This window comes from Parasteatoda tepidariorum, chromosome 9 (genome assembly GCF_982258835.1).
Source record: "Parasteatoda tepidariorum strain Cologne lab strain chromosome 9, Ptep-v5.0, whole genome shotgun sequence".
In the NCBI taxonomy this organism is placed as follows: Eukaryota; Metazoa; Arthropoda; class Arachnida; order Araneae; family Theridiidae; genus Parasteatoda; species Parasteatoda tepidariorum.
In genome coordinates, this window is record NC_141763.1 from 23,220,027 (window position 1) to 23,232,895 (window position 12,869).

Sequence of the window (12,869 nt, forward strand, 5' to 3'; positions counted from 1 at the left end):
TTGACAAATAATTGGACAATGAAAATTATTTACTAACCAAATACAATATAAAAAATCATTAAATTTCTTTTATTAAAGGGACCACCTGGACCCCTTGGCCCAACTGGACCCGTAGGAGAAAGAGGTGAGCGAGGAGAAACGGGACCACGAGGAGTGCCGGGACCACAGGGTGTTAGGGGTCAACCAGGACCCAGTGGACCAGCTGGAATGAAAGGTGAACGTGGTGATGCTGGAGAACAAGGCATGAAGGGTCATCGAGGTCTAATTGGTCTTCAAGGAATGGCTGGACAACCTGTAAGAACTCTTCTTTTATATTCCGTTTATGTACTGTGAAATATTAATTTTATTACAGCGTTTATTATTTTCTAATTCTAATAAGGTTTGCTACACTTAAGTCACGAAGCAGTGAGATTGTGCATAATTTTAAGCCCTAAGACTTACCATTTAATTACTTAATTTCTTCAATTCATATAAGGTGGAATAATTAAGTGAAATAAAAATTATTTTATACTGGAGGGGGAAAATGAAAACTCATATTTTGAATGATATTGTTGCAGTTTACCATACAGAGAAAATTTTGTGGTTTATTCCACAAGATTAGTTGTAAAATTTGAAGGAAGCTAAACTTTTCCAAGAAAATATGAGATCTATATTATATTTTTAAACCTTATAAATGTTTTTAATAATTGGAATAATGACCACTGCCTCGTGAATCCTCTGTAAATTAACAATGTGGCTTTATAAATTAGACCAATTTATAAAACCACATTGTTAATTTACAGGGGATTCACGCTCAGCGGTCATTATTGCTCAGTGGTCATTATATTATTTTTAGGAAAAATGTAACTTTTTGCACATTTCTCATTTCGAAATAAATTCATATCTTTTGGTTAAGCTACAAAAGAAAAATAATCTAGTTTGTCAATGAGCTAATCGGGGTGACTTCTTTTTTATATTAATATTAATTATAATTAAAGGACAAGTTAAAATTAGATCGAAGTAAATAAGATCTTACATTATTAGCAGTTTTTAGTATATTTCAATAAAGTAGCTCAAATTATTGGCCATTTCCATTTTTAAGATGAATTTTAAAATTGAAGCTACATAAACGAATATTAGAAATTAAATTTTTAAGAATTTTAAATTTGAAAGTTTAAATTGAGCGCGAGGAATGAATATCAATTTACAACAATATCTTGATTTTCCCCCGCTTCATCGGTAATGCGTTAGCAAGTTTTGAGGAATCGGTAATCCGAAATGAAATTACTTCCGTGTAGCGAAATGTTGCCAATCTCTCAATTTCACTATCAAATAAAAATTGCGAGTTTATCTCGTCTTTTAAATTGCATTATAAAAGCCAATTTTTTGTAAGTTCTTCATAAACAAGATCCAGAATCTATGTTACTTCACCACCGAATATATTATCGCCATAGGTTGCGTGATATTGTATAAAAAGATGATTCATTACCGGAATTGAGATTAGCCGTTAGATTCACTATGTGAATAAAATCTCTGAATATCTTGTACTTGCAAGAGATCCGATACTTTTTTTTGGTAACCTGAAAATGTAAATAATAATACTGATCATGAAATTTTTCAAATCAATATCTGAACTAAGACTTATAGCATATAAATAAATTTTCACAAAATATTTATCATGAAAAAGTACACACTTGTGTGTTTTGTTATTTATTTCAATCTTTTAATTGCCATCTGTCTATTTATTGCTCTTAATTTCTTAACTCGCCAGTTCATATAACAGTTTTCACTTGCAGGGTGTTTCCGGTGAGAAAGGCATGACAGGACCTCCTGGCCCTCCTGGAATGGAAGTAAGTTTCATTTTATAATTCATTTTATAATTCATTTCATCATTATTATTCATTTCAAGATTTTATAAAGTTCATAATAAAAGGACTGATAAACTAAAGGGTTTAGAAATCTTCTTTAGATTTTTTTTATATTTCCAATGAGCTGCACAATCAGTCTTCCCGATGAGCAGACCTAGTGCGTTCTCCAGAAGTGGTATCCACTCTTTCAGGACCACCACAATGGGTGAGATACCGTTGGCCATGTTAATTTGGACGTCTAGTTTTTACTACACTAGATGGCAGCACCGAGACTCTATTTGGATGCTAAAGTGCAGGGGATATATCTAAATCTTCTTCAGATATCCCCTTGTATCTTCCTTCCATTTAAGACGCATTAATTAAATAATGCTCTATTTTGGAGGAAGAATTATAGCCGTTCATAAGTTGTCCGAAGATTTTACAACTGTAGTAAAAAATAAAATACATTTAACCCTTTAATAGGCCCTTTATTTCTAGTAAAGGTAAATTAAAGTATTTTTGGAATTGAAATTGTTTTAAGAACAGTAATTGATAAAAAAAAAACTCATTTAGTTTAAAAAAATGCCATTTTTTTGGAGGTAAATATATTTAACATGACCTATTAGGATTTTACTGACTTTTATTTTTCTTTATTTATAAAATAAAGTCCTTAAATGCTACAAACTTCAAAAGGAATTATGTATTTTATAACTTTTATACGTTTTTTAAAAGTGACAAATGGTTACCAATTTTATTCAAACTCATTTCAAGAGAGCTGAAGTTATTGAAAAATGGAAACCTAAATTAAAAGTGGTAAAACGTGGTGGTAAGTATACTTACCACGGCCTTCAAAAGGGTTAACTTACACAGATCTTAAAAATACCAAGAACCCGTGCTTCTAGGTCGTCTCCTCGTTTGAATTAAACTCTGAAGCAGTTATTAAATCGCAGCTGCAATACAAAATAGCTGATCAGAACTGTTGAGAGGCGCAAGGATTTATGAATATGAATGCAGAAGTTTGGGTTTTCAAAATTGGAAAAAGTAAAGAATACGAAGGAAGATTATCTATAAAATAGAACTGCCAGAAATAGTATGAGTCAGTGCGGTTTATAAATTAAGTAATTAAAGATTTGATAAAGTTCATAATGAAAGGACTGATAAACTAAATATTAATAGATCGATCGATAAACCAAATCTGCGTTTCCTTGTTTTACAACGTGTTTAACACAAAAATATTCAAGATTTAAAAAAAAAGGCATTTAATTTTTGCTGTTATGAACATTTTCATTTTCCGTAATTGCTATTCTAAGATGATGAAGTAGTGATTTCCTGTATTAATGTATAATTGTTTTGGATGAGATAGAAAAAACAGTTACTATGTTTCTTAATAATTGTTTTTGAAACTAAATTTTAAATTTTTATGCTTAGTGAATCATAGTTACGAAATTTTGCACAATCATAAGTCTGAAAAGACTTATGATTGTTTGAAAAGTAATTAAAAAATCAACTAATCTATGAAACTTCTAACAATTCATAAAAATTTCAAAATTTAATCAAATACAACTAGAGTGTTCTAAAGCATCAGAACAAAACTCGAATGATATAAAAAATAAAATAAATAAGTAAAAATATAAACATAGTTACTGTATTCAAATGTTTATAAAATTTCGATAAATTGTCTTCAGAAAATACACTAACTAGTAAATTTCCTTTCAACGTTAATTTAATATAACGTTAATTGCTCAAAAAAATTTATTTTTTGACCAACTTATTTACTTACTATTCTACTACTTATTTAGTTCTGTTATATGATTCATATATTTGGTAACCGTTAATTCATTTATTTAGGGTCCTCCAGGATCTAAGGGTCCCCCTGGTAGAGATGGAAGTCCAGGAAATCCTGGTTTAATAGGTCCCGTCGGTCCTAGAGGTCACTCTGGTGATTCTGGCAAGCCAGGTCCAGTTGGAGCACCAGGGCCTCCTGGTTTACCAGGACCTCCTGGGGAACCATTCGGGTACGAAGCAAGTGCTTTGGCTGCCCTGTTTAGCCAAGGACAAATGAAAGTAAGCATTTTATTCATAATTGAAAACATTTGATTAATCAAATACATAGTTTGAAAAAGCAGCCTTGACACCAGGGCCGTCTTAATAATACGCAGGGCCCCCGGGCTCAGAAATGTTTTGGGACCTTATAACAGGACATACTGCTTAAAATCGAACTAAACAACTTCACATACACAAAATAAACGATTTTTAACATATGCAATAATTTGAAAAAATTTAAATACATTTTGATTTAAATATATTTAAATTTGCTTTTAGTAGACGTAAAATAACTGAATTCACATAAAAACTTCATTGGAACGTAGAAAAATAGATTTCGGTTTGTTTTTTATAAGTTTCCCTGAAGATAAACTATTCAAATCTTTGTAGTTTGCATGATAATCAATCACTATTTGTAGAAAGAAAAACAAATTACTTACTTTATACAATAGAATATATTTATTTAAAAAAAATATATAAGTCAATTTTGTTTATTTTTAGTTTTTTTTCAATTACAATTTATAAAAAGTGAGATCCTCAAGGGCCCCCTGAGTGCCTGGGGCCCTCGGGCACTGCCCGGTGATGCCCATGCGTAAAGACGATACTGCTTGACACAGTAGTTAAATCATTGAATGATGTACACATTGTGTGTTAACGCATTACAGTGGTTAACAGACAATAATTAACACGCACTTCACACAAAAATTCATTTTTGAAAACGTAAAATGCTTTTATGCAATCTTTGCAATCACACAAAAGTTTAAAAGTTGGAAGCAAAACTATTTTTTTCTTCAATTTTTTAAAGGAAATAATTCATTGTGTGGTAACCAGAATTATACAGTAAATTATTCAAAAAATACATTCAGTATTCAATTGCATGGCGTAAAATTTTTTTAAAGTGAAATTGTAGGCATAGTGGCAAGTTTACTCGAACTCTTAAGAAATTCACTTCTTTATGGAAAGAAATCCACCATTTTACGGATTAGTTGTCCACATGAAATGTGTTAAAACGTTGAGAACAACCGAGGTTCCATCCTTGGTGACGGATGTAGCTCAGCCAACTTCTGATCGATAGACACCATTTGAAGATAGAGTCTTGAAAAAACAAGGCTAGGCCAAAGGCCATAGTTAAGTGGTGTGATGAGCCAGCTATCCCCAAAAGAGTAAAGAAGAAAATATAGAAGATCTATGTTTTAGGGTGGAGTGAAAAAAAAAGTTTTCGATAATTGAAGAGCACTAATTCCCAAAAGTTATGTAGGGACTACTATATCACGTGTGAATTTTTTCAGATTTTTTAAGTATCATCTTCTCTTTCCGGAATAGCCCTAAAATTCTGAAATTTTTCAAAAAACATCAAATTGGTAAATTTTTTAAAAATTGTCATATAAAAACAATTTACCACTGAAAAGTTGTGCATTAAATGAAATATTACTAGTGATTTTTTCAAAATTTTTCTAGCATATTTTCCTTTTCTGCAATATTCTTCAACTCCGTAGCCTTGTAATTTTGAACCCAATCCAGAAGACAAGGGAACTCCTGGATTAAGTAGTAAGAAAAATTTTACTTTCGTGGAGGACTTTTTGACCAAACTAATCTGCACTTACATTACATGGAGAGGAAAAACACTAGAATCCCCAACGGTTATCCTGACGGCAAGGGGACTCTAATCCATGATTCGTCTAAAAATTCGTCTAAAACAGAGAATATTTCACATCTGCACTGTTTTCGGTGCTAACCGGATGCGGAATTCGAATCAACCAGCCATCATCGGGATTCGAACCTGGTTCACTCTCATTGGAAGGTAAACGCTCTTTTCCATGAGCCATCGCGGCTCAGGCGGAAAGATTGTCTTCTTTTTACGTTACGCTCGTTACGCCATTCACTGCTGCACAATTTAGTGTATCACACACAATTTAGCACAATTTAGTGTATGTTATTCTTCCTGACGCACGGCAATTATGAAATGCATTTAAAAATTATGAAATTTATAGAAAACATCGCAATTAAATATCATTTATTTCCATTCAGGGTCCAGATCCAGCTTTAGGCGACGAACCAGACAAACTCTTTTCACCCGACACTCCCATTGAAGAGAAACAACGATTGGTGTTCGAGTTCTACGATAAACTTATTCAGGAATATGAAGAATTCAGGAAGCCCAACGGAGAAAAAAAGAATCCAGCTACAACTTGCAAAGATCTGTTCGTTGCCCATCCAGAACTGCCGAGCGGTAAATCTCTTTGTTATTAAGAAACTCAGGTGAAAAATAAAATAACTTTGAGCCGGAAAACACAACAAATGGGAAAATAATAATAATAATAAATTCTAATATGTGGCATTTATTCCAAAAATAACTGTCAAAATATGGAAAGTTAGGTGAAAGTTGCATATCTTCCAACTGTATCAGAAGTGTCATCGCAATAAAGATTGAATTTTCATAAAAGTAACAAGGGTTATCCTTCACAAATTGAATTAATAAGTATTTTGGCTACCACTATCTATAATTTATTTAAATGCGTAGATTTCTAAAGAGTTAATAAAAAAAACTGAAAAAATTATATAATAAAAAATATAATATAATAAATTATATCCTATTAGTACATTCTATTGGAAGCGACATACTTCAGTTCTTCGTTTAAGAAATGGTCGTTTTTTAACGTGTTAGAAAGCAATTATTTTAACATTTCTAGTGGTTTTTGACATTTGTTGAATTAGCGTTGCACTACTGGATATACTGCACAGGAAAGGGTTAAATAATATTTTTTAGCATGTCATATCTTAATTACTTTTAATTTTCCTTCGGTTTGGATAAAAATTTAACAGTGTGTTACTAATGAATAACTGTCAACATGTACGGTCGTTGAGAAAAATTTTCATAATGGCAGCAACATTATACAGTTTTGACGTATTAAATCTTTTCCATTTAACCTATTAAAAAATTTTTAACCAACCACGACAAATCAATAATTAAAAAGTATATATATATATATAATCAAAATATATTTAACTTTTATTATTAGATTTATTAGAAGTTTTTTTTTTATTAAAATCCTATATGATATCTTTACTTATAAATCATTGCTTGAGCTGTGCACCATAGCATGCTAGTTCAACTGCCTCATTTATCTCTAATTATCTATGCCAACAGTCCTAGTTGCCCTAGAGCAAATTCCAGATGAAGAAGTGTGGTGGGCGCTCCGCGGGCTAGAACTTCACCAAAGATCTAAGTCACGTCTAGTCAATTAACTTAACTCTTACTTATCCAATTTTACATTTACGTAATAACTTCTCACCCCCTTCTTCCCTCATTGTCCAATCCAATTTCGATGAATGAGCAGATAGCCCTGCATGCTAGGTACGCTGAACTTAATGTTTATATCGGTAATTCAACCAGTTCTAACCTACCAAACCTTCTTTTCTTCTAGGAACCTATTGGGTGGATCCTAACCAAGGAGATCCTAAAGATGCCATCCAAGCTTTCTGCAATTCTGAAAGTAGAGCCACGTGTGTCTCAGCTAGACCTGAACAGGTTTGGTCTTTCTAAATATTTTAAAATTGAGAAATGAATAAAACTACAGTGCATTTTTGTTCTGTAGCACGAGATTTTAAAACAGATCGCAGATGCTTTTACATCACTGATTTGAAATCTGCAATCAGTTTCTTTTTACAAGTTTTTGTGTAATTTAGAAATTTGGTTCAAAATAGGATTTTTTAAAATTTACTCAAGTGACTCTTACGTGTCCCCAGTTCAGTGGTTCGTAGGGAGTGGTGTTAAGAATGATACATTTCACTTGATGTTGCTATACGTTAAGGTCATATGTTTTTTGCCTTTAGTGGTATTTTTAAAGGAGCAGACAAGTGTTTATATGTAAGCCTATATTTTCTTAATTAACTTGTACATTTAGACAAAAAATAAACTAAACTAAAGAACCATTTCGAAAACACCTGTTGCTTTCGGAAGAAATAATTTGTTCCTCCTAGTGTTTAGTTAGTTTCATTTTCGTTAAAAAATACAATCACTTCATATAAAATCTCATTTAATTTAAGACTTAATCTACGGCTAAACAAAAATTAATTTACTTATTATTATAAAGTTTCTTAAGCATGGTTGCTCCCATCAACCAAGCGGATATCTGACCTCACAGTGTTAAAGCAAACTGTAATACAAATCCATGCCCGATAGGGATAGAGGCCGCTCCTACTATGACTAAACATAGTTGTTCAAGAAATACTTAGTGCGACTAATCCAGACATGCTGGTGTTTACACAAACTTTTCAATAACGATACATATTCAGGAGTAGATTAGATAGAGTTATGTTAATTTAATGTAAACACGGGGGTAGTTTCGATTGAATAATTAGATTAAATCGATAAACTTAATTAGGTTTCTATCACTTCGTATATTTTTAGGCTCACGTATCAACCCTGTACTAAACTTTCAGTCAGATCTTCCCGTAAGTGCAATAAGTACCGATCGCTAAAATAAAATAACAAATACCCTGGATAATTTTTGATTTAATGATCGGATATAATATAATAGTGTAATAACTGAATGGTGTAAAGAGATAGCTTTAACCCTTTGACGATTATGAACGAGCTCAGCTTGCAATCGAATCGTGCCTCATAATGCGCGCAAACGAGTTCCGCTCAGGGGCAAGATTTTGACCGTAATGGTTAGTAACGAGCATAGAGTAAAGAGTATAGGTATAGTACTTATACTCTTAACTCTATGGTAACGAGCACTACTCGCGTAGTGAAATTTTTCCCCAATGTGCGCTGACGAGCTGAGCTCGTTCGCCATTATTATTCTGCATTAACTATGTTAAAAACGAAAAGTACGTAAAAACTGTTATTTATGTACTACGAATACTTTAAGAAATTTTTAAAACGCGTGAGACGAGCTATCTACCGCATCCAGGGATGCCAACTTGCTCCGCTTTGTAAAATAGTATTTCCTAGTGATAGCGAAAGTCAAGTTACTTTCAGTTTAGTATTTTTCCTTTTAAGTACTTTTTTCACCACTAAATATCAAAAACTATAAGTAACATATAAAATGCAACGTTAAGGAAACAATCTACTGGTTACTCTATTAAAAAGTAAGCGTAATTATCCTTCTCCAGCGAAATTTACTACATAATTTGCTACCACTTTATTATAACAATTCGAGAAGACGGAGCAGTTGGCATCGCCAGAGAAGGGTGACATTTTCGGAAGAACGGAGGTGAAAAACAGATGCCACTTTCGACTACTGTTTGCACGTAATACTGCGCGAATTAATGAAACGAAAACTGCTCATTTCCCTGATCGTCAAAGGGTTAAATTTGCTAATTAGTTTGTGCAGACCATATTTTCGGTTACGGAATCAAACACGAAAACGAACTTTCCTTGAATTAATGCACCTTAATTTTGAAAGACTTAGATTCTTGAATCCTCAAAATATAAAGGGTAGCAGCAATCTGAAAAATACCGTCCTAAGTTTAGTCAGAAAAGCGTTCGAAATTCAGAACAACTTAATGTTAATGTCACTTTTAGCGTATTTTGCCATATCAAGGAAATTAAATGTGAAAAAATTTGCGCGCCTTACAATTCACAAATTTTTTGACTATTAGTAAATGAAATAATTATTAAAAATAATATTTTGTGTGGAATTATTTTTGTATAAATTATGTGGAATTATTTTGTATAACAAGCTTTAAAACAATGTAGAAAACCTTTTGAAATTGAAAAAATTTTGCACACAATTATAAAATTTTTTTATTCAAACATAATTTCATGTAAGAAATGGATTTTAATAATTATTTTTCACAATTTTATTTAAAAAGTGTCTGTAACTTTTTGCCTTATAATATTCCACGTTTTATTTCATTGTGTATTGCGTAATTCTAGCTGACAATATACAAAATTTGTAAGGAAAAAGATCGAACAGATCTTAAGAAATGAATCTTTATGAATGCTGCTTTAATGAAATTTTATTATTCGATGATTTTGCTTAAATTTTGTGTTCTGTCATTTAAAATTGCATAGTTTAAAATAATTCACAAATTTACATGCATTTTCAAAATTTTTCGACCCTTACGATATAAAATAATAAATAATATTTAAAAACTGTTTTTTATATGAAATTATCATTGAAGAAAAAGAGTTTTATATTTGAGTGAGAGAAATTTTTAATTAACTCAATAGGTTTTTGGGATAGGGCGAAATACCCAAAAAGTGAATTTATCAGAGGTATCAAAGCTTTCTGCCGCTTACCTGAGCAAACTATCGGGACCAAATTTTCCGAATTGCGAAAAACTCCGATATTTTAGGCGTAAAAAACACAAAACTGTAAAAAAAAAAATCCGAACTGCGAAAAACTCCTATATTTTAGGCGTAAAGAACACAAAACTGTAAACAAAAAAAACAAAAAATCCGAATTGCGGAAAACTCCGATATTTTAGACGTAAAGAACACAAAACTGTAAAAAAAAAAAAAAAAAAAAAAAAAAAAGAACATGTTTATTTAGAAAAGTACATTTTTTTGTCTGGTTTCGTAGCTTAAAATATCGCCACATTGATAAATTAGTTTATTAACGTTTAGGTCTTTGAACCATGAAAATTCCAATCATTAGATCAAAGGTTATTCATGGTGCTAACTTTTTAATTTCCGTTCTGTACAGTGTGCAAAATAATATGTTTATTAACAAATGCACTTAGAACTTCTTCAGCTCCAAATTCTTTCAGCTAAAGATTGTTAATCAATACTCATTTAAGTTTATTTCATTATTCTCATAAATCGTACAGAAATCCCTAGAAACATGAACAAATTCCTTCATTTTACGAATGAAAATTTTAGTCAATTTTATTGTTGTGTTTTTGTAGATCAAAAAGGGCAATTACTTCATTGGAAAGAAGCAAGAAACATGGTTTAGTACAATGAATGGTGGTTTCACGGTGAGTCCATGGTTATTAGACCTAATTTTCGTTTAAAAAAAGCAAAGAAGCTTTTAACAATCTAATTATAAATAAACTTTGATTCATTTAAGAAGCAAATAAACCTTTCTCTATTTAATAAGCAATTAAACTCTTATCTATTTTATAAGTAAATTAACCTTTCTTTTTTTAATTAGCAAATAAGCTTTTATCAATTCAAAAAGCAAATATACATTTCTCTTTTTAATAAGCAAATGAACAATCTATATATATTTAAAAAACAAGCTTTTCTCTATTTAATAAGCAATTAAACCCATATCTGTTTAATAAGTAAATTAGTCTTTCTCTATTTAATAAGCAAATAAAATTTTTATTCACTAAACATTTCTCTATTTAATAGGCAAATGGACCTTATATATATTTAAAAATCAAACCTTTCTCCATCTAACTAGCAAATTAACTTTTATCCATTTAAAAAATACGTGAGCTTTTATGTATTTTAAATGAAAACAACAGTTTATCTATATAATTAGAAAATAAACTTTTATCCATAAATAATAAAGTAATTTTATCTATCCAATTAGCAAATAAACATTTATACATTTTATACATTTAATAAAAAACAAATCATTCAATATTTAAAAAGCAAATCGTCTATTTAATAAGCAAAACTTTGAAAAATATTACATCTATCTAATTATCAAATAAACTTTTATCTATGTAATAAATAATTTAACTACTATTTATTCAATAAACTTATGAACTTTTTTATTTATCAAATTAACAAATGAATTGTTATCCAATTATTAATTGAATTAACTTTTATCTATTTAATTAGCATCTAAACTTTTATTTACCTAATTGCTAAATATTTTTTTCTAATTAATAAGACTTTATTTCAATTTAGTTCAACTACAAAGCTGATCGAATCCAACTCAGTTTCTTACAACTCCTCAGTCAGAATGCAGAACAAAATGTGACTGTTCATTGCAAAAATGTTTTCGTTCATAAAGACGCCAAGAAAAGTAGCCAGAGGGCTGCCAAGTTAATGGCTTACAATGACATCGAATTGACAGCAGATGGAAATCCTATGTTCACATATACATCGATATTAGATAATTGCCAGGTGAATATTATTAATTTGTTAATTAATTTTTTTTTTTTTTTTTTTTTTATTTCAAATGAAATTATGAAGCATTCAATTTTCACGCAAGAAAATTTCTTCTTAAATGATTGGCATATAGAAATTTGGGCATTAAATTCCGTGTAAAAATTTACAAAGCATTAAATTATCCAAAATCTATCCAACACCAAAGGTGGCATCTTTGAAGATGCAAAAGACTCAAACTGCAAGTGTACAAGGCCTTAAAAATATACAGGGTATTTTGTTATGATCACCCTTAATATATATATTTTAGAAACACTTGTAAAACAGTGTAATAAAAAAAACATGGCATATTAAGTGGGGGTAATTAATACATAGTGAAAACGAACCAAAAACGTTCTTAAGCTCTGATCAATTACTATTAAGGTCCTTACAAGCTATTATTATGGAGTACTGCTATTTTATTTTTAAGATTTACATAAGGAAAGCAAGACGATGATGCCCATCACAACCAACATACAGAGTAAATTAAAATATTCTGCGATGTTGAGGGAAAAATATGTTTAAGAATACCTTGTCTGGAGGAAATTTTATCAAATACTAGATACTTAAAAAAAAATTCGATTAATTCTTTGATTTTTTTTTCCTGTGAATGCCAGACTTTTTTCCTTCAGTTATTAAGCAACTAACTTGCAAACTTACTAACAGACTTGCCTCAAAATAAATTTAGTTTAATTATGTGATAAATTTTAGGGTCACATCGAGTGTTCAAAGACAGTAAATATTTGTTATTGATCTTGGAGTGACCGCTAACGATGGATCTTTGTCATTAAATAAAAAAATTAATCAAAGAAATATCAAAGAAAGTATATATCACAAAAGTTGCATTGGTAGCTTTATAGATTCTTATGCGCAATTCTAAAATTTGCATTGCGTTAAATAATGAACAATAAAAAAAATATAGTAGTTACAGTAAAAATTCA

At 30.5% G+C, this 12,869-nt stretch overlaps 1 protein-coding gene across 1 annotated transcript in view; it reads left to right on the forward strand.

Annotated features, from left to right (window-relative positions):
• Window positions 1–12,869, forward strand: part of LOC107442626 (uncharacterized) — a 108,707-nt gene that overhangs the window by 94,875 nt on the left and 963 nt on the right. The window contains exons 42-48 of the mRNA XM_087151044.1: window positions 79–294; window positions 1,776–1,829; window positions 3,675–3,890; window positions 5,898–6,099; window positions 7,295–7,398; window positions 10,731–10,802; window positions 11,689–11,907. Coding sequence (XP_087007170.1) covers window positions 79–294; window positions 1,776–1,829; window positions 3,675–3,890; window positions 5,898–6,099; window positions 7,295–7,398; window positions 10,731–10,802; window positions 11,689–11,907 — 1,083 coding nt within the window. The remainder of the gene's footprint in view (window positions 1–78; window positions 295–1,775; window positions 1,830–3,674; window positions 3,891–5,897; window positions 6,100–7,294; window positions 7,399–10,730; window positions 10,803–11,688; window positions 11,908–12,869) is intronic.